At 44.0% G+C, this 22,199-nt stretch overlaps 1 protein-coding gene across 1 annotated transcript in view; it reads right to left on the bottom strand.

The window, feature by feature from the left end:
• The window catches only part of CNTNAP2 (contactin associated protein 2), a 2,325,432-nt gene that overhangs the window by 169,437 nt on the left and 2,133,796 nt on the right, over positions 1-22,199 (bottom strand). The window contains exon 20 of the mRNA XM_024991213.2: positions 9,685-9,921. Within this exon, the coding sequence (XP_024846981.1) occupies positions 9,685-9,921 (237 nt within the window). The remainder of the gene's footprint in view (positions 1-9,684; positions 9,922-22,199) is intronic.

Here is a 22,199-nt window from a genome sequence, read left to right as displayed (position 1 = left end):
TGCACTAATCCATAAAGGTTCACGGCACCAGGCTCACGCATGTTGACAGTCTACCAATTATGGGCCATCCGTGACCATCATCTCCAAGTTGAAGCAGCAAACGGTATAAATGGTCCAAGCGTGGATTGTGTCTGAGAACATATACACAATACAGGGCCGTGGAGACAGGCCCCACAGAATACTCTGTAAAATAAAATATAAACACAGGATGCCAGGGTGGTCTCATGCCATCAGCAAAGTGTGACATTCACCATATAAAAGAATCATGAGCACAGAGTATTAAAAATAAACATAATTTACAAAAGATAAATACACGGCACTTTGGGTGGCTTCACTGAGACCAAGAAAATAGAGCAGAGGATTTTATTCTAGGTTAGAGACCTCATCAATCCAAACGCAAATCAATAAAAAGATGGGTCCTCACTGCCTCTCAGCTGTCATGCACTTTGCCTCAACAAATTATTCTTTTTATCCTCTTTCTTGCTTCCCCCTGATGGCAAGCAATATTCAGAAAGACTAATATAATATTCTAGGTCCTGCTTTTAATTAATCTGTACAGCAAATGTAGCTTTTATTTCTTATTTATGATTATTTAAAGGCATCAACTTTTTATCTCATTTTTCCACTCAAATTGGAATCTTCGTGCTAATAGCTTTTGATATCTCAGAGCTTAAAAATGGAGCCAGTAATTTAGCAAGAGTGTGGCTAACTGTATATCACTTCAGAGATTCTTCCTTGCCTCTTTCATTTCCCTTCCAGAGGAACAAAACTGATATTCTGATTTTAAGTTGTGAAACAGCACAGGCTAATTAAAACTTAGGAAGTTAACAGAAAAAATAAAAAAGAAAGTCACTGGGAACACCATCATTCAGAGATAACTACTCTGAATATTTGGCCAGATCTCCTTTCAGGTAATTCTCACACCCTTATATGGATGTGAAAGTGAAAATTGAAAGTGAAGTCACTTAGTCGTGTCCGACTCTTTGCAACCCCATGGACTGTAGCCTACCAGGCTCCTCTGCCCATGGGGTTTTCCAGGCAAGAATACTGGAGTGGGTTGCCATTTCCTTCTCCAGAGGATCTCCCAACCCAAGGATTGAACCCAGGTCTCCCGGATTGTAGGCAGACTCTTTACCGTCTAAGCCACCAGAAAAGTCCCTTATATGGATGTAAACCAATGCAATTGATTCTGAACACTGCCGTTCCTTAGCCTTACATGTGTTCTTTAAAATATGGAACTATGTCCCTGGAATTGAAAGAAACATCCATCAGACCAATCATGAATTACTTGCATTTCCTATTCTTTTGCTCCTGAACAAATCTGAACAAGCCTTCACTGTTTCTGAGGCCTCTCTTAACACCTGACCCTAGATTGCTTTATAGCATTTCAACCAAGTACTGCAGACTTCTGTTTCCTAAACGTGTCTAAGTTCACCCACTCTGCCCCATCTCCACAGCTGCAGGGCCCCCACAGCACCTAGAGCGCCTGGTGTGGCTCCCTCGGGAGCCCGCCCCTCCACACAGAGCGCCTGCCCTGGCCTCTGTGCCGGCCACTCCCATCAGTGACCTGACGGCTGTCACCTGGACTGCACCTGCATCCGCGTCTGCTTGGATCACGTGACCCATGGCAGTCTCTCCTTCAAACGTGGCCACTCTTCACCCCACTTCACTCTCGGGCGAGTCCCCTCTTTCTCTGCTCTCTTACTACTCATACATTAACGGAGATGTCTCACTGGAACCTCAGATACATACGAGAAACCAAACTCTTGAACTTCCTCTCCTAAAACTAACTCAACCCATTTCCCCACATTTCAGTTAATGGACACTTTATCCTTCCTGCTATTTCCACCTAAAAACCCTGACTCCCCTCTTGCTCCTGTATTACAGTATGATCTGTCAGCAAAGCTCCTTGGTTCTGTCTTTAAAACATGCCCTGAATCTTACCTTTTTCATCACCTCAGTTTCTATCCCTGGACCAAGCCACCCTTGTCTTTTGCCCGGATTACTGTACGAGCCTTCATACTAATGAACCTGCTTGCCTCTGCCCTTCCACCATGTCTCCCCAGCCCAGTCGAGTCTCCTAGTCTCCATCCCTAGTCTGCAGATGGAAGGCAGAGCTGCCCTCTGCTCAGGAACCTTCCTTGGCTTCCTATCCCATAAAGAAGGCTGAGCGCAAAAGAATTGATGCTTTCCAATTGTGGTGCTGGAGAAGACTCTGGGCAGTCCCTTGGACTGCAAGGAGATCAAACCAGTTAATCCTAAAGGAAATCAACCCTGAATATTCATTGGAAGGACTGATGCTGAACCTCCAATACTTTGGCCACCTGATGAAAAGTGCCTACACGTTGGAAAAGACCCTAAAGCTGGAAAAATTGAAGGCAGGAAGTGAAGAGGGGCAACAGAGGATGAGATGGTTGGATGGCATCACCGACTCAACAGACATGAGTTTGAGCAAACTCCAGGAGATAGTGAAGGATGGGAGAACCTGGTGTATTACAGTTCAGGGGGTCCCAAAGAATTGGACACGGCTTAGTGACTGAATGACAACAACAGTCTCACTCTGAGTCTTCATCCTGGCCAGCCAGGCCCTTTGTGATCGTCCCCATTGTCTCTGACTCAGCCTCTCATTATTCTCCTCCTCGCTCACTCATCACCTGACCACACAGGCTTCTCTGCTCTCTCCACAGATGGCAGCATGTTCCTGCCTCACAGCCTTTGCACCTGCTGGTTCTTCTGCCCGGGGCCCTCATTTTCCAGCTATCTACCTGCACGGATGAGCCCTCACTCCCTTTAGGTCCTGTTTAAATATTATCTTCTCAAAAGCACAATTTACCTACTGCTTTCCCTTGACCAGGCGCCCCCCACTCCTTTTCTGCTTTATTTTCCCCCATGACAGTTCTTTCCATACAACATACTACAGAAGAGCACTTCATTTATTTATTGTCTGTCTTCTTCCGTTCAAAAGCAAGCTCCATAAGAGTAAGAACTTTGGCTGATATATATTTTTTTAAAAATATTTTACTCTTTAGTTATTTATTTGGCTGTTCCAGGTCTGAGTTGCAGCATGTGGGATCTAATTTGCTGACCAGGAATCAAACCTGGACTCCTGCATTGGTAGATTGGAGTGTTAGCCACTGGCTCACCAGGGAAATCCCTGTTTATATTCCTCATGACTTAATTCCCAATGTCTAGAATAATGCCTGACACACAGTGTGTGTGTTAGGTGCTCAGTCGTGTCTGACTCTTTGCAACCCCATGGACCGTAGCCCGCCAAGCTCCTCTATCCATGGGATTTTCCAGGCACGAATACTGGAGTGGGTTGCCATTTCCTTCTCCACACAGTAGGTGCTGAATAAATACTCACTGAGGGAATGAATCATGGTTTCCCTGCTTCTTCTTCTTTCCCATGTTTTCTTTGCAGAGTAATCTTTTCAAAATGCATAATTAATTAGTTGTATGGTTCACATAAAGCTCTTCAAATGTTCCAGTTGCTTACAGGATAAAGACATACATTTTTAATATAGCTGATGATGTCCTGCCTGAAAGGTTGCCAGTTACTTTGTTTTAAAATCAAGTCAGTTACCCTTTCACTTTTACATTCAGGCTCCCTTGCACTTGGCTTATTCCCTAGAAAATACAACTCTTCTTCCTTCCTCAGGACCTTTGAACATGCCACTCCTTTTTCCCTGAGCTGCTTCTCTCCCCACCACTCAGGGCTTTTACCCTATTTTTTCTTTACTGTAATAGCATTACAAATAATCTATTGTTTGGCAGTGAAGGAGATGGTTAGGAAAGTTGTTTGGCTATATGCAGGAAAAAAGTCGACTGTCTTCAGTTTTTATTTTCCACTTTACTTCTGGTGTTCTGACTTAGTATGATCACAGCCAGCTTTCTTTCTTGTTTTTTTTTTTTTTTTTACTGGTGACATTTATTTTTAAATTTTTAATTGGAGGATAATTGCTTTACAATGTTGTACTGATTTCTGCCATATTTCAACATGAATCAGCCACAGGTATACATATGTCCAACCCTCCCTCCCTGCCTAGACCCCATCCCACTCTAGGTTGTCACAGGGCACTGGGTTGAGCTCCCTGTGTTATACAGGAACTTCCCACTGGCTGTCTATTTTACATACAGTAGTGTATATGTTCGGAGAAGGCAATGGCACCCCACTCCAGTACTGTTGCCTGGAAAATCCCATGGACGGGGGAGCCTGGTAGGCTGCAGTCCATGAGGTCTCGAAGAGTCAGACATGACTGAGCGACTTCACTTTCACTTTTCACTTTCATGCATTGGAGAAGGAAATGGCAACCCACTCCAGGGTTCTTGCCTGGAGAATCCCAGGGCCGGCAGAGTCTGGTGGGCTGCCGTCTAGGGGGTCGCACAGAGTCAGACACTGAAGCGATTTAGCAGCAGCAGCAGCAGCAGCAGTGTATATGTTTCAATGCTACACTCTCAGTTCATCCAATCCTGTCCCTCCCCTGCTGTGTCCACAAGCCTGTTCTCTGTATCTGCATGTCTATTGCTGCCATGCAAATAGGTTCATCGGTACCATATTTTAGACTCCATACACACATATATATATCTCCAGTTTTAAAAACATATAGCTGTGTTCATTCATCATTTAAGCATTCATTTCCTTAGAGTATACTTATTTAATGCCCTGTGCAAAGCACCATGGAACCAAGTCTTAAAGGTCCAGATGTGGACTGCCTGGCTGGTGTGGAGTCCACTTCTAAGACAGACACCCACCTCTAACCCCTAGTACAGTCCAGGTCGTGCCTGATCTGGGGATACAAAGAGAAGTAAGAGAGGGCTCTGCCTTTGAGGCTAAAAGTCAGAGGAACCAGTAATTATCCCCCCCGCAAAAAAACCCCCAAAAACCAAACACACACACAAAACAACAAAACTCTGGACATTTTTTTCCCTACTGTCTCTTTGTCATTGATCCCTTTATGTTTTCCAGCTCATTAAAATCAGTATTAAGTTGTTTTCATTATTTTCTCTCTTTCTGGCTTTCTTGGACTTTGTAAAAACGATTTAAAATTTCTCTAACTGCTTTGCTTAATGGCATTGGGAATGATTTGCTTTGAGGAAAAAGATGAGTCAGACTTTAAAATTTATATATAGTGAACATCTATAAACAGGAATGGCAATATTCTGGAGTAATAAAATTTAAATAATATATTTATTTCTTTCAAATAATGGCACAAGAGAACCACTAAATGATGGGAAGGAGAATATTAATATTTGTTCATTAAAATAAAATATTATTAAGATGGAGAGACACTTCACTTTCTGCAGCTCACGTTTATCTCCCGAGTGAATTAAAGCAGTTATAAGGGAATGCTCTTTTATTGGCTGCAGCAAATAATGTGCCTAACAGATTTATTCTCCCCTGGCCATCATCACTGCCATCAGCAAACACTCACAGAGCACCTGCTCTAGGGCCTTTCATCTCGCTGGGAAGACAGGACACATGTATAACAGAGACGGGAAACCACACAGACCACTGAAAGCCAACAAATGACAGCGAAAGTAAGCGTGATCGAAGTTGAAAGGAAGGCGCGGTCATGGAAAAGAGGCGAGACTTGATCTGAGTCCAGAATGAAAGGCAGGTAGGAAGCTACAGAGGAAGATGGAGCTTTTCCAGACAAGGGAAATGGAGTGGGCACCTGGGCAAACATCCCTGGGGTGCTTGCGGAGTAGAGAGTTCCCGGAAAAGGAAGTGTAGGGACGTGTGGCCTCAATATGTTGGAAACTGTAGATTCAATCAGTGGGCTCTGGATAACTACTGCTAACACACGCACAGACACACACACACACACACAAACGTGTGTGTGTGTATTATTGTTGTTCAGTGGTTAAGCCGTGTCCAACTCTTTGCAACCCCATAGACTATAGCACAAAAGGCTTGCCTGTCCTTCGCTGTCTCCTGGAGTTTGCTCAAACTCAAGTCCATTGAGTTGGTGATTACCATCCAATCGTCTCATCCCCTGTCGTCCCCTTCTCCTCCTGCCCTCAATCTTTCTTAGCAACAGGGTCTTTTTCCAATGAATCAGTTCTTCACATCATGTGGCCAAAGTATTGGAGCATCAGCTTTAGCATCAGTCCTTCCAATGAACATTAAGGGTTGATTTCCTTTAGGATCTACTATGCACGCATGTGTACAGTGCATTACACTCAATAACTCATTTGACTTTCACAACACTGCTCTGGGGGAGTCACTGTGTTACAGATGAGGAAACTGAGGCTCGGTGTGGCTTTTGACTATTCCAGACCCAACAGTCTGCAAACACAGGAGCAGAATTAAAATCCAGACATTCTGGTTCTGCACCCTGAGCTCTCACCCAGGAGCCTGGTGGGTCCTGATGGAAGGTGGGGGGACTAGGGACCCCTCCTGTGGCTCCTGTTTGGTAGGGGTGCTGTGTGTGAAGGAAGACCTTTTCTGGCTGAGGAGGATGGGGTGGCCGGGAGCAGAGTGATGGTGGGAACAGAGCCTCCTGGACATGTGTTGAGGTGTATCTACCCCGAGGAGGGGCCCCAGGGTACCAGAAGCAGGCTCCCCTTAGGCCTTGGCGGACTTGCAGGAGGAGAGGGTGGCTGGAGCCCCTGGGCAGGTGGCCTCCCAAATACAACCTCATCCATCTGCCCAGGTGCCATTCACATACGTGCCATGTGTGCCGTGACACGGGTTGGGAAGCACTGAATCAGAAGACATTTGCCAGGAGGATAGCAGTGGGGAAGCGAAGGAGGGGCCGCTCCGGAAGGACACGGTTAGAACAGGACCCACAGGACTCATTGGGAATAGACCCACAGGAGGGGGAAGGACAGAGTGGTCATGATGACACCAGGCTGTGTGTTCCATGTCTGAGATGCAGCAGTACCATCAGGACCAGGGGGGCAGGCAGGTTCCAGGAGCATTGAGAGCAATGCAGCTCCCAACATGTCAAGTTTGAGAGATGCAAGGGCATTTAGTTAAGACTTCTTATTTTATTTATTACTTTCTTGTTTGGATATTTTGGCTTAGTCCTTATCGATTTCTTTTTCCTGAATGAGTTCCTCAAATTTGTCCGGCTTCAAATCTCAATTCATAAAATATGCAGTATTTGGAGTGTGAAAAAGCCAATTTCCAGCAACAATTGAGGATGGCCTTGCAACCCCTCAAGAGAAGTTGACTGTCTATACTTTGCAAATGCCCTGTGTGTTCTAGAGATCTCTGCAGCAGAGAAAGAGCGCTGGAGAACTCTGGATCCGGGTTTAGGAACACCAGTTGGTTGTGCCATCACTGGCCAAGTGTGCAAATAACTGAACCTCTCTGTACTCCACTCTATCACCTGCAGGAAGAGGGTGTGCTCTTGGGAATTCATGCATTTGAAACACAATATAGCTTTGGGCTTCCTTACATGGGAGTCATTAATATGGAAACATCAGTCAAAGCCTTTGCATGTGACGAACGCCCATAAACACACACGTGAGTGCTTGCAGGGCCTGGTGTAGGCTGTGGGGCAGGAGTTACTGGAGAGGGTTGGGACTAGATGGGAACGCAGCAGTAGCTTGAGAAGCAGACAGTACAGTGTCTACTGGGGCGTGTTCATGACATTCTTGAAGAGCTAGAGCTGAGAGGCAGCCTCCCTGCCCACCAAGGAGAGCTTGGGACATGAGGGTGGAGAACGCCAGTGGATTAAACAGCGATTTAATCTGATGCAGAAGAAAGAATGTGTGAAATCCTGGAGAGCAGGAATTGCATGCTTTTCTGCTTCTTTACTTCCTGATTTTACTCACTGTTTTTCTCTGGTGAGAACAGTGGCAGTTGCTTATTAAGAGCATCTCACATACGTAGAAAGTATTACCTGGGAGAAACAAGTCAGCTATTGAAACAGACATACTTTGTGCTCACATCATTGTCTTTTTTTCTATCCATCTTTTTATAGAGCTAAATCAATATTGGGGCTGCTCTGGTAGCTCAGATGGTTAAGAATCTGCCTGCAATGTGTGAGACCAGGGTTTTATCCCTGGGTTGGGAAGATCCTTTGGAGAAGGGCATGACAACCCATTCCAGTATTCTTGTCTGGAGAGTTCCATGGACAGAGGAGCCTGGCTGATATTGTACAGTCAAGGCTTTTTCATGTCTTTACTTAACTCTTCACAAATATTTTTCTTAATGGATACATAGTATCTCATAAACAGTGACTCCCTTTGACTAACCATTTTACTAAAATTGAATTTCTAGGTCCTCACCAATTCTTACTATCATAAATAACATTATAAACTATGATGAACATCTTTATGCTGAATCTTTGTCTGATTTTTGGCTTATTTCTTCAGAATTAATTTCTGAAAGGGAAAATCCTAAGGAACTTTTTTTTTCCCCCCATCTATCTTTCAAACCTAGTGGCTCAGCTCCTAAAGAATCTGGCTGCAGTATGGGAGACTTGGGTTTGATCCCTGGATTGGGAAGATCCGCTGGAGAAGGGAAAGGCTACCCACTCCAGTATTCTGGCCTGGAGAATTCCATGGACTGTATAGTCCACAGAGTTGCAAAGAGTCGGACATGACTGAGTGACTTTCACTTTCAAGCTGAACTGGTTAATAAGAATCATTATTAGAGTGAAAAAGTTGGCTTAAAGCCCAACATTCAGAAAATGAAGATCATGGCATCTGGTACCATCATTTCATGGGAAATAGATGGGAAAACAGTGGAAACAGTGTCAGACTTTATTTTTGGGGGCTCCAAAATCACTGCAGATGGTGACTGCAGCCATGAAATTAAAAGATGCTTACTCCTTGGAAGGAAAGTTATGACCAACCTAGATAGCATATTGAAAAGCAGAGACATTATTTTGCCAACAAAGGTCCGTCTAGTCAAGGCTATGGTTTTTCCAGTGGTCATGTATGGATATGAGAGTTGGACTGTGAAGAAGGCTGAGTGCCGAAGAATTGATGCTTTTGAACTGTGGTGTTGGAGAAGACTCTTGAGAGTCCCTTGGACTGCAAGGAGATGCAACCAGTCCATTCTGAAGGAGATCAGCCCTGGGATTTCTTTGGAAGGAATGATGCTAAAGCTGAAACTCCAGTACTTTGGCTACCTCATGCGAAGAGTTGACTCACTGGAAAAGACTCTGATGCTGGGAGGGATTGGGGGCAGGAGGAGAAGGGGACAACAGAGTATGAGATGGCTGGATGGCATCACTGACTCGATGGACGTGAGTCTGAATGAACTCCAGGAGTTAGTGATGGACAGGGAGGCCTGGCGTGCTGCGATTCATGGGGTCAAAAAGAGTCGGACACGACTGAGCGACTGAACTGAACTGATTAGATTCTATGGAAGAAAAATCTTGGTATTTAAGATGCTATGACCCTGGAAGCTGTCCAGGGAGGCTGCAGAGCTTTCGTCACCAAAGAACAAGACCACAGAGAGGCAGCCTCCATGTCTACAACCTGTTCAGTGTCCCTGGGAAATGAGAGACACGTGCTCCTTGACACACCCGAACATTTTCCTTTGTAAGAGAGAGATCGTAAAGCTTCAAGGGTCTTAGAGCTCCTGTTTTCAGAGAGGAAATGGGCTCCTGGGGGTTGGTGTGTATGTGCCTTACAGCCGGTTAGCTGTCTCCTAGAGACCGACCATAAGCTCATTTGTCCCCCAACACTGAACGTCAGAAGGCTAGGGATCCTGGCTCTTACCGGTGGGTTTGACGAGCGCCGCCAGGAAGTCGGTGGTGAAGGAGCTGACGTAGAGGAGGATGCAGGGCGCCTTGGTGGTGCTGAAGCTGAAGCGGATCTCCTCGCCCGCCAGGTCTGGGGCTCCATTCTGCGGGTCTGGAGAGTTCTCCGATCTGCTGCCGGAATCCCGGGTCCCGATCCCCGGCGCCTGGAAGTTATACCGCAGCCACATCCCCTCTTCAAAAAACGCACCCACGTCTGTTGAAAAGAAAAGACGAAATGGCAAGATGAGGAGTCGGATGGCGACACCACCTGCAACTTAACCTGGGCAGACGGTGAGCTCTGTCGTGGCCACGATGGCCGTTCCTGGAGGGTGGACCGACTCCAGGAGGGCGATCAGACCGGGAAAATGTCTAAGCAGAAGGATGTTATTTCATCAACACGAACACCCCACCAAAATAGAAGAAGCATGTAACAGAGTATAGCAATCTGTCACCTTAAAACTGTAATAAAAATTAAGAGATGTAAATCATACCAGGAAAAAAAAAATACTTCACATTTAGTACTTAGACTAAATAATTTAGGTTGAAGAGTGATGCTGAGAATAAAGTGAGACCTGGGTTCCATCACTGGGTCAGGAAGATCCCCTGCAGAAGGAAATGGCAACCCACTCCAGTACTCTTGCCTGGAGAATCCCAAGGACAGAGGAACCTGGCGGGCTATAGTCCACAAGGTCACAAAGAGTCGGACACGACTGAGCAACTAACACTTTCATACTTTCACTACTTGACTGTTAGGGAACTGTTGACCAAAACCACCTGCCTTGGCCAGGCGCACCTGCCCGAGTTGTCTCACAACAGGAGGTCCCGATATGGAACACCGTGCTGCCCCTGAAAACTAACCAGGCGGATTTGGTGGGGACGGGGGTGGGTGGGTGAAAGAGGGAGGAGGCAAGCAGCCTCCCAGACTCCTTCTTGCTGGAATCCACCTTGCTGAGCGATGCACACGCCACCAGGGAGGGCCCTTAGTCAGAACAAATACTGACCGAGCCAGATGACTGGCAAGAGACAACCTGGGAATTCACGCCGTGACCATAAAACCTGAGACCACAGGCCACGTGGCGGAGCAGTCCTGGGTTCCCTGACCCTGCTTCTGTCTGCCCAGGGGCCCCTTCCCAGTAAGGTCTGTTTTGTTGGTACATGCGTCTCGTCGGACAGTTCATTTCCAAGTGTTAGACGACAGCCCACTCTCTGGCCCCAGAAGTCCCTGTTCCCTAACAGTAAATCAAGGTGCTCATGGGCAAAGACGGGAGTTGCTTTGGAGGTTCACCCAGGAAAGTCCCGGAACCCTGATGACACCCTGGGAGGCTTTGGGTATCGTGTTCAAAACCACAAGATCTGAAATTACAGGGAACTGCGTTCAAATCCAGTGCTGCCATTAATTGCTTATATGGCTTTAGGAGAAGTCATTTAGCCAGCTTCTCTAGGTTTCAGGATTTTATTTGTGAAAGTGTTAGTCACTCAGTCGTGTCTGACTCTTTGCGACCCCATGGACTATAGCTTGCCAGGCTCCTCTGTCCATGGAATTCTCCAGACAAGAATACTGGAGTGGGTAGCCATTCCCTTCAAACCCGAGTCTCCTTCATTGCAGGCAGATTCTTTACTGTCTGAGCCATGAGGGGAGCCCTTTATATGTGAAAGGGAGGTAATTACAGAGAGAATTACAAAAGATAAAGTAATTAGCACATAATAAATAGTACCTATTATTATTATTATGGCGATGATCATTTCAAGGCAGATCATGAAGGGGAATGGGGCAAGATGGGGATTTTGGATAAACAAACAAAAAATATGCCACCGAGAATACTTTCTGGCGTATTTTGGAGTCATTGTTAGGAAGCTTTATGAGTTCACATCTGTTTTGGAGGAAGGGATACACCATACTTACAAGAGCTGCTCTGAAACCGTGTCCATCGTAACCCGAGTGTCGGAGCAGCTAGGGGGTGCTGAGAACCAGTTAGAGTTCCAAGTGGCAGATTTATAGTGATCATTTCATTGTTTCAGATCGTTTTAAGGAAATGGCAAATCAGGGTACTGTGATTTCATTTAGGAAAATAATACACCCATCCCTTCTGAATGAATGACTAAAATTACACTAACTTCACAAGCTCCAAATCACGTCTTTTCCCCAATTAAATGATCAGAAAGTATTGATTTAGAATGCTTGATTTAAGGGTTTATACTGATATGAGATTGTTTAATTTTTGATACTCATGTTTTTGGATGGAAAAAAATGATGAATTTGGTGTCTAGTTATTCTAATATTCTAAGATTCTTATGAAAGACTTATTGAATTATGCTTCTCAAAAATTTGAAACACAGTACCTCATCTGTAGGTTTAGGTTCATAAAGGTTATGGAGACCTTGAAGCAGACAAGTAATTCTGTCTTAACCATTTCTTGGTCCTCAAAACAGATCATATGTAAACTACCCTTGAATGTGGAAAGTATGTCTGGAAACATTTAAAATAAAATCCACATTCATACACCCCAGAAAAATACCACACAGGTTTTCTTCCCTCTGTCCAACCAAATCCCTGATGTTTATAGCAGGAAAAACAAACAAATAAACAAAACAGCTGGCACCCAGCCCTCTTATTAAATTGTTTCTCATCTTTTTCCCCTCCAAGTTCTATTCCTTTTGCCTTTTCACTTAGGATAAATTTTGCAACCCGTATTTTTAAAATAGACGTGACTTGTTTTGTTCTCTAACTTTCCCAGGAGGATCCAGAATTGAAAAAGTCCCCAGCTCACTGATGGGTTCTTTCCCAAAAGTTTATTTCAAAGTCAGTAGCTTGCAACTTGGAACTATTTCCCCACAGAAACAGCGTTTGCAGTGATGGTTTGCCAGGAGAGTCTACAAATGCTGAATCCCTCTGGATGGATAAGAAGAGATAATTGCAGAGTGTTACTCTGTATTAGGAATTAAAGCAGAAACAACAGCAGCAACAAACGTTGAGGTGTACTGTGAATGTGAGAACCCCAGGGGCCCAGGTTCCCACAAAACTTTCATCTAACTGATCCAGGGCTGTGCTGGTAAAGGTTACACCGGCAGCTCTCCTGGGGGGAGCCCTGGTTTGGTGTTCGCCTGTTCCCACGGTGTAAACACACCCACTTTGGCTGACTGCAAGCTGCCACTACGACGTCACTAACTCTGGAGCTGGGAAGAGACCTTCACAGTTGGTCTGCCTGCCACTGTGAACTGCCTCCATCCGCAGTCACCGACCCAGTCATTCCAGCAAAATAGCTTTTCTGAGTCTCCATATTGGCAGTTGTCTTAGCTTAGGCTGCTAGAGCAGATTACCGTAATTGTGTGTCTTAAACTACAGAAACAGAAATCTACCCTCACGGATTTAGAGGCTATCAATCCAAGATCAAAGTGCCAGCTGATTTTGTTCCTGGTGAGAGTTCTCCTGGCTTGTAGGTACAATTTCTTACCAAGTGCACACATGGGAGAGAGAGACAAATCTAGCTCTCAGGTCTGTTCTTCTAAAGGCACTAATCCCATTATAAAGGACCCACCCTCATGACCTCATCGAAGACTAATCATTGTCATCCCTCAGTATCCATGGGCTTTGCAAGTGGCCCTAGTGGTAAAGAATACACCTGTCAATGCAGGAGACATAAGATACTCAGGTCGGGAAGATCCTCGGAGTAGGAAATGGCAACCCATTCTACTATTATTGGCTGGAGAATCCCATGGACAGAGGAGCCTGGCAGGTTACAGTCCATGGGGTCACAAAGAGTTGGACATGACTGAGTGAGCAATGACTAACTCAAAATCCATAGAGGATTAACTCCAGGACTGCCCCCCTTCAATACCAAAATCCTTGGATGCTCAAGTCCTTTAAATAAAATGGCATTGTATTTGCATATTCCTGAATACTTTAAATCATCTCTAAGTTACTTATAATACCTAATGTAAATGCTATAGTTATGTTATATATAAATGGTGGTGTGTTGATGGTGTACAGCAAACTCAAGTTTTGCTTTTTGGAACTTTCTGGAATTTTTTTCCCCTAATATTTTTGATCCGTGTTTGGTTGAATCCATGAATGTGGAACCTATAGGCACAAATGGCTGACTGTACCACCATGGCCCCAGCTCCAAAACCATGGCATTGGGGCTTAGGGCTTCAATATGTGAAACTGTGGGCAGGATGTATACATTCAACCCATAAATGCAGGCTTCCTTCTTTTTATCTCCTGCTACAAACACACTTTAATATTTGCTTCCTTCTTTCTGCCTTCCAAAGCTCTCTTCTACCTTATCCCGGCTACCCTGGATCTGGAAAGCTCTGTTCAGCCTCTATAAAATTTAGGGGAAATTTCTGCTGAACAGAGACACTGCCTCCCCAGCCTCAGGGTCATTAAACTCTTTCATGGCTGAATTCCACTGCTCAGAATGATCGCTCTCATTAACTGTTTTTTAATTAATCATCAAGTAAGAAAATGAAATGAATTTTATGTAGCTCTGCTCCTGGAGACCTTGGCTGCCACCCCTCTATGTGTATCCTGGTCCTGAATCAGGCCTGGCTCCTTCCAGGGCAATCTACAAGGCGCAGCTCTGTTTAAACTTACTTCCTGTTCTTCTCCCAAGGCCCCACTATCCTGAAATACAACCAGTTTTTCTCTTGGCCCTGTATTGGCAAAATCTACTTTTTCTCTCCAAGTGTACCACTCTGAATTTCCCTCTGGAATTTTTAAATTCTGTTTGTTTGATGTTTTCTTCAATTCACCATAATCATTTTGGGCCACCGACATTGGACCCAGATGGGTTAATGTTCACCTCTACTTATTCTGTCTCCCCAGGTGCATACATGTCTATTGTAGCCACTTTTCCACCATTTTTTCTAAAGGTCAGGTCACTGCCAGGTCAGTTTCTATGCAATAAGATTCAAGTGTCTGAATCCATACAAAGGAGAAAAACACCAAAGAAAAAATCTCCTACATTTAGCCTGACTGGCATGTGCTTCCCACGAGACACAGGTATAAAGTTTATTACTGGAAACACATCAATAAACTATCTGGTCTATGAGTTGACTGTGTAGGAGCCGGGGGGCCATCTCACTTGGAGTTTAAGAGCCAAGAGCACTGAACAACTCTACTAGTGTCCTAAACAGGAAGACAGTCTGCCTCCAGAATTTCCAGGGTTGTGCTCCTAAAACCCGTAACAAGCGTCACTGGCATAAGTGGCAGTTAACAGGTTAGAATGCTTTTGGGAGATCGAGGGAGATGAAGATGCCACAGCAGCAAATTTCAGCTGAGACACGTGTATGGGATTACTGTGGTACAAGCAGAGGACAGGAATTAAAAGGTTATGGGTTTTAGTCCTGGTGTTGCTGCCATACCTGACTCTATGACCCAGGTCAGAAAAATCATTGAATTGCTGTGGACTTTAAAACATGCCCATCTTTAAGATTGAGCCCATACTGATCCAGCTGGCACCCAGTCTTTTCCATATTTTCTTCAAATATTTATTAAGAGCTTTCTTTTAAGCCAGGCAGCTCTTTGAGATTTAATAGGCTATAAATGACATTTAAGTCAATCACCAAAAACAACTGGGATGACCAGTGTTAGTCAAGATGGCTAAAATTCAGGGGGAAGTGACTGGAAGAAGCTGGTGAAAAAGGGAGTGGCATGTCGAGGATTCTTTTGTATAGAAAGTAACAGGCAGCAGACTTAGAGAACAAACTTGTGGTTGCGGGTGCCGGGGTGGGGGGTGGTGCGGAGAGGGATAGTTAGGGAGTTTGGTATGGTCATGGACACACTGCTATATTTTAAATGGATAACCAACAAGGACCTACAGTACAGCACATGGAACTCAATGTTACCTGCCAGCCTGGATGGGAAGGGAGTCTGGGGGAGAATGGATACATGTGTATGTATGGCTGAGTCCCTTCGATGTGAAATTCTCACAATATTGTCAGTTGGCTATACCCCAGCAGAAAATTAAAAGTTCAAAAAATTAAAGGCCAAAAAGAAAGAAAGAAAGAAAGAAAGAAAGAAAGAAAAATAATGGGTGGCCCTGAAGGGTTTTAAGTAGAGTTGTATAAACTCTACTTTGGAGTTTTAAAAGATCATTCTGGGTGCAGTGCAGTGCAAGGATGGGGAAAGCGGAGAGCATGTCGCTCCTAAACTTAAATTTCATCCCTTTTCTTAACATCTGGGCTATCATTTGGGTGGGGAGTCACTAGAGCCATTTCAGAGAATCTGTGAATCTTCTGAAATTTCAGGCAAACGTGAGCAAATGTGTATGCACTTTTCGGGGGGAGAGGGTTAATAGTTTTAATCAAATTTCATGACCCCAACTCAGAAATTTAAGGAGAAAATAATAAAAAGGAGTCCACTCATTAATCACCGTTGTTAAGTTGTGCTTGTGCAGCGCTGACTCAGCCCCTGGAATACCCTGCCCTGCCCTGCCCTCATTGTCTGCCCCTGTTCCTTCCTGGGTGCATCTCCCGAGCTCTGCTGTGGTCTCCCCTGGCTGGGTGACTGTTGTCCTCACCTCCACTTCCTCCTTGTCACCTCCAGGCTGGTTCTCACTCACTGATCTGGTCAGGATACGCGCCCACTCCTTGCTATGAGTCTCATGCCGCGCACAGAGCTCCTCCAAGAGCACCCCCAGCTGTCTGTCATAACTTCAGTCCAATACGTGTAGCCTTGTTTGCTTTGAAACATTTCTTGGAATCTTACTCTGTGTTAGGCCCACGCTGATAACAAGAGCAAAGGTACCCAGACTTTTCCCCTAAAGGATCCACAGTCGGTTGGGAGACAGAGGAAACACACCAGGGAAAGGGAGCTTGAGGTTTAGAATCATGGAGTGTTGGGTCTCGGACAGTAGGAGGTGAGCGGGGCTCTCTCTGGGGCGGGTGATGGGAGGGCCGGAGGAGGCACCCAGAAGGGGACTCTGAGCCGGGTCCGGACAAGCGAGGGCATCTTGGTAAGACGCACAGGGCGGCCAGGGTGCTCCCGGGAAGGAAGAGATGGGCCTGATGAACAAAGCTAGGAGGAATGCAGCCGTGTGGGGTCTGCAGCTTCTGTCCGAGTGTGGCGGCCTGCTGTGCTTTAGAAAGATTCGTCTGGGGCCAAGTCTCAGAGACGCTGATCTCATCATCTGCGGAAAGGCCCTGTTGTTATCTTTCAGGTATATTTCAACACCTCCTGGGAAGACACCGGTGTTAATCCATGTTATCAATGGAACCCCACTGAGGTAGTGGGGTCTAACTCGGTGTCAAGGGTGGGCTAACGGGTGCAAAAGAAGGCAGGAGAGGGGATGCAAAGGGTCTTGAGTCACTTGTTTTTAAAGATTTAGAAGAATGAGATACTTCAAAATAATTTCAAATTTACAGAAAAATTTCAGATTAGTACAAAGAACTCCCCTATCCCACATATCCAGACTCCCTAACTTTTACTATTTCACCACATTTCTGTGAACACACGCATACATATAAGACACATATGTATACCCAGACATGGGCTTCCCTGGTGGCTCAGTGGTAAAGAACCCACCTGCCAATGTAGGAGATACAGGTTTGATGCCTGAGTCAGGAAGATCCCCTGGAGAAGGAAATTGCAACCCATTCCAGAGTACTTGCTTGGGAAATTCCATGGACAGAGGAGCCTGGAAGGCTGCAGTCCATGGGATCAAAAATGAGTCAGACATGACTTAGCGACTAAACAGCAACAATATATACACACATTGCCAGGCTCCTCTGTCTGGAATTTTTCAGGCAAGAATACTGGAGTGGGTTGCCATTTCTTTTCCAGACACACACACTCACACACAAACACTAATTCCTGAATCATTTGAGAGCAAGCTAAGTCAAGAAACCAATGTTAACACAACAATATTGTCCCATTTCTAGAAAAAAAAATGTATATACAGATACAAATACTTATATATACACAAATGGTTTTGGCATCATCTTGAGGCCTTGTACATGTATGTACATAAACATTTCCACAGAGAAAGATTTCTGCAAATAAGCAGGTAATATATGGGGTCCATCTGACCTCTTTCATCCTGGAAAGGAGGAGGGGGAGAGAAAGGGAAGGAAGGGGAGAGAAAGGGAAGGAGAGGAGGGACAAGGATGTGGGAGGCTGAACGTCTTAGTTACACATCTGGATCCTCACTAGAGGGTGAGCTTTTCACGGTGAAATTTGCCTGGTAGTCTCGGCCAGCCCCTGACCTCCAACAATAAATATTTTTTCATTGAGCTGAACTGAATTTGAATTTTTTAATAGCAACAGTATATTCTTTAACTAGTTGGTCCACACTGACCTTCCTTAGTTGAAAAATTTTGTCTCATTCCCTTTGTAAAGTGAGTTTCTTGAGAGAAATGCCATTCCATCAGCTGAGACATAATCATTGGTTAAAACAGAAGTTTGTTAACAAAAGTCTCATAAGATGCCTTTAGGATAATGTGTCCAAAAGAATTAAATGACTTATAGGTTAGGAGATGGTCTTGATTCCCACTGCTTTTTCTCCCTCTTATTAGCTTAATAAACAGGACATATTTTCATTTTTTGACCAATTGGTCATTTGCTTGGACAGTTTTAAAGGTCAGGTTGTCCCCAATCAAATGCCTCTTTTTATCTCTGCTCTGCGAACTTCATTGTTTGCTATGAAGCAAATGGCTGTTAGGAATTATATTATCTGTTTATTTGTATATTTATTTACACACATAATTTGTGCCCGTTCCAGATATGAGGAACATTCTATTGATTCTATTTATGCCTTAGCAAGTTGCTTCTTCTTTGCTCTAACACTGCACATCCCATACTTTCTTGCTTGCTCAGCTGATCTGAAGAGCCAAATAGAATTCTTGACCATAAGGTCCTTGAAGACAAGTACTGCCTTTAATTCATTGTTGTGGCTGCAGAATCTAGAGAAAGGAGGCTCTCTCAGAAAGTTTGTTGATTCAGTGAGTATACTTGCGAATTGGAGCCAGATAAACGTTTACATGCCACAAGGAAGTGGGCTTCCATGAATTCCTGCTATGTGTCAGTCACAATGGGCAGTTTTCAAATACTATCTAATTTAATTAAACAGCAACATTTTTGAGATGGATGCTAGCATCCTAATTTTACAGACAAGGTAACTGAGATCTTGGGGAGTAATTTGCCCAACATTACTCTTTTACTCAGAGAGGGAGGGTCAAATACAGACCTTTTGGACTTCAAATCCTGTTCTTTTTTCCTACTCCCCTGCCTTGCCTAACTTATGCAAGTTCTGTTGTATGTATTCATAGAAATCTACAAAGTAATTTGTTCACCAGATTGTTGTTCAGGAAGTTTAAAAGGAAACCATCATGTAACCAGTTAAGTTTATTACTCCAAACATAAAAATACAACTGACTCTTTAAGGTAATAAAATTCTGTTTTCTCTACCAGCTGAAACCTTAATAGGAAAGAACAACTAGAAAATCTGCAAATGACTGAATACTCAGGATGAGCTTTTGTTAACATTAAAATCATTTCTATTTTGATTTTAAAAAGCCACATCTGAAAGTCGTTGTTGATTGAGGGATTTGAGGAACTCACATATATATCTCCTGAAATCCAAAGCCATTCCCATTTGATGATTTTTTTTTAATGATAAAATGAGGGCATAGGACATCTCTGGTAGTCTAGTGGTTAAGAATCCACCTGTCAATACAGGGGACACAGGTTAGATAACTGGTCTGGGAAGATCCCACATGCTGTGGGGCAATTAAGCCCAAGCACCTCAACTACTGAGCCTGAGCTCTGGAGCCCACGAGCCATGACTAATGAAGCCTGTGCTAGAGCCCTAGAGCCTGTGCTCTGCAACAAGAGAAGCCACCACAAAGAGAAGCCCGTGTACCACAGCTAGGGAGTAGTCCCTGCTAACTGCAACTAGAGAAAGCCCGTGTGCAGCATCAAAGACCCAGCACAGCCAAAAATAAATTAAAAAAAAAAAGTAGAGCGCATTTTTTGAAACATAAATAAGTTGTTTTCCTTGACCTAGGAAGCTCTATGGAATGACTTTGCTTATTATTCCTCCTTATCCCAGCCATTTTGTCTATGTGGCTACTTTATTGGGTATGTTAATTAAGCCTTGAGACATGTTGACATGTTCTACCCAGCCCTGATCTGTCCTTCAGCCAACAGAAACCATTCACAAACTGTCTGCCACCTTTAGAAGACACACCACACTATATAGGCAGCTTTAATGTGGGTTGATTATCCTGGATGGAGTCTCACTGGTCAGATGGGAAGTGCCTCCTGTGAAAATGCTGATGGTTACATAGACAAGTGATTTAAAGAAACTCATCTAGGGCTGTTGTCTTGAATGTATGAAGTATTAGAAGCTAGTGGCGATCTACTTCATACCACACAAGAACTTGGTTATATCCCAGTACAGTTATCTTTATTTTCTTGGGCTCCAAAATCACTGTGGATGGTGACTGCAGCCATGAAATAAAAAGATGTTTGTTCCTTGGAAGGAAGGCAATGACAAACCTAGATAGCATTTTAAAAAGAAGAAACAACACTTTGCTGACAAAGGTTGGGATAGTCAAAGCTACGGTTTTTCCAGTAGTCATGTACAGATGTAGAATTGGACCACAAAGAAGGCTGAGCACTGAAGAACTGATGCTTTTGAACAGTAGTGCTGGATAAGACTCTTGAGAGTCCCTTGGACAGCAATGAGATCAAACCAGTCTATCCTAAAGGAAATCAACCCTGAATATTCATTGGAAGGACTCATGTTAAAGCAGTTCTAATGAGATGGATGAAACTGGAACCTATTATATAGAGTGAAGTAAGCCAGAAAGAAAAACACCAATACAGTATACTAACGCATATATATGGAATTTAGAAAGATGGTAACAAAAACCCTGTGTACGAGACAGCAAAAGAGACACTGATGTATAGATCAGTCTTATGGACTCTGTGGGAGAGGGAGTGGGTGGGAAGATTTGGGAGAATGGCATTGAAACATGTATAATATCATGTATGAAACAAGTCGCCAGTCCAAGTTCGATGCACGATACTGGATGCTTGGGGCTGGTACACTGGGACGACCCAGAGGGAGGGTATGGGGAGGGAGGAGGGAGGAGGGTTCAGGATGGGGAACACAGGTATACCTGTGGCGGATTCATTTCGATATTTGGCAAAACTAATACAATATTGTAAAGTTTAAAAAAAAAAAAAGCTGAAGCTCCAATACTTTGGCCACCTGATGGAAAGAGCTGACTCTTTGGAAAAGACCCAGATGCTAGGAAAGATTGAGGGCAAAAGGAGAAGGGGATGGCAGAGAATGAGATGTTTGGATGGTATCACCGACTCAATGGACATGAGTTTGAGCACACTGGGAGATAGCGAAGGACAGGGAAGCCTGGCGAGCTGGAGTCCATGCGGTCACAGTCGGATATGACTTAGTGTATAAACAACAACAAAAATGCCTCTTAAAATAAAAAGATGCTTACTGAAAACTGTTAATGATGTCACCCAGAATCCAGAAGTGGACAGACCAAAGGCCACTGGGCTCCTCCCCAGGCCAGAGCTGCCTTTATGTTGAGTCTGTCTTTCTGGTTTGCAAGTGACCTCCCTGGCTTTGTTTTGCAAGGCTTGTCACTTGTTTCTGTGACAGCTAGACTTAAATACTCATTTTCTTATTAAATAGATTCAAAATGCAGTAATTTCAAAGGTTTTCTCACCCTAAACCACAGACATATGCATATACTGATGACCAAGAGTTCTTTGAGGGCAAACACTGCATTTTAGTTGATATTGTATTTCCAGAGTCCAACACAATGCCTGGCACATAGTAGGTATTTAACATACATTTGTCGAGTTAATGAGCTTCCCAGGTGGCTCAGTGGTAAAGAATCTGCTTGCCAGTGCAGGAGATGAGGGTTCAATCCCTGGATTGGGAAGATCCCTAGAAGAGGAAATGACAACCCACTCCAGTATTCTTGCCTGGAGAATCCCATGGACAGAGGAGTCTGGTGAGCTACAGTCCATAGAGTCACGAAGAGTTGGACACAACTGAGCCTGCATGTATGTACTGCTGAATTAATAAATAGATTAATGTTATCATGGACCAGTTTTGGCCACAGTCAGATTTTTTTCATTTATAACCCCTATCTCCCTACAAATAAAATTCTAGACACGTTAGTATTTCTAGCTCCATCCATAATTTTTGAGGATAGTTTCATCAAAGAAGATGGAATATGGGATAAAAAGCAAATATTTGCCTCAAAAAAGCCAAGAAAAAATTGGCAATCAGTGGATTTTTTTTTTGAGAAAATAAGTTCAGGATTATGAACTGTCCAGACTTCCAGAAAATGAGGTTGTCATTAAAAAGTTGTATTTTGCTTGCATTTTGGTAGAAGAAGGAAAAAAAAAAAAGAGAGAGAAAGAAGTAGAAATAAGAAGAGGAGAAAGGAAAAAGAAGAAAAAGAATGAATTTGGGTCACTCCATCAGTGCACTGTTATATGAGGCCTTGAAT

The sequence above is a fragment of the Bos taurus genome, chromosome 4, assembly GCF_002263795.3.
Source record: "Bos taurus isolate L1 Dominette 01449 registration number 42190680 breed Hereford chromosome 4, ARS-UCD2.0, whole genome shotgun sequence".
Lineage (NCBI taxonomy): Eukaryota > Metazoa > Chordata > Mammalia > Artiodactyla > Bovidae > Bos > Bos taurus.
Note: the sequence above shows the minus strand (reverse complement) of the source record. Positions and strands in the feature narration are given on the sequence as shown.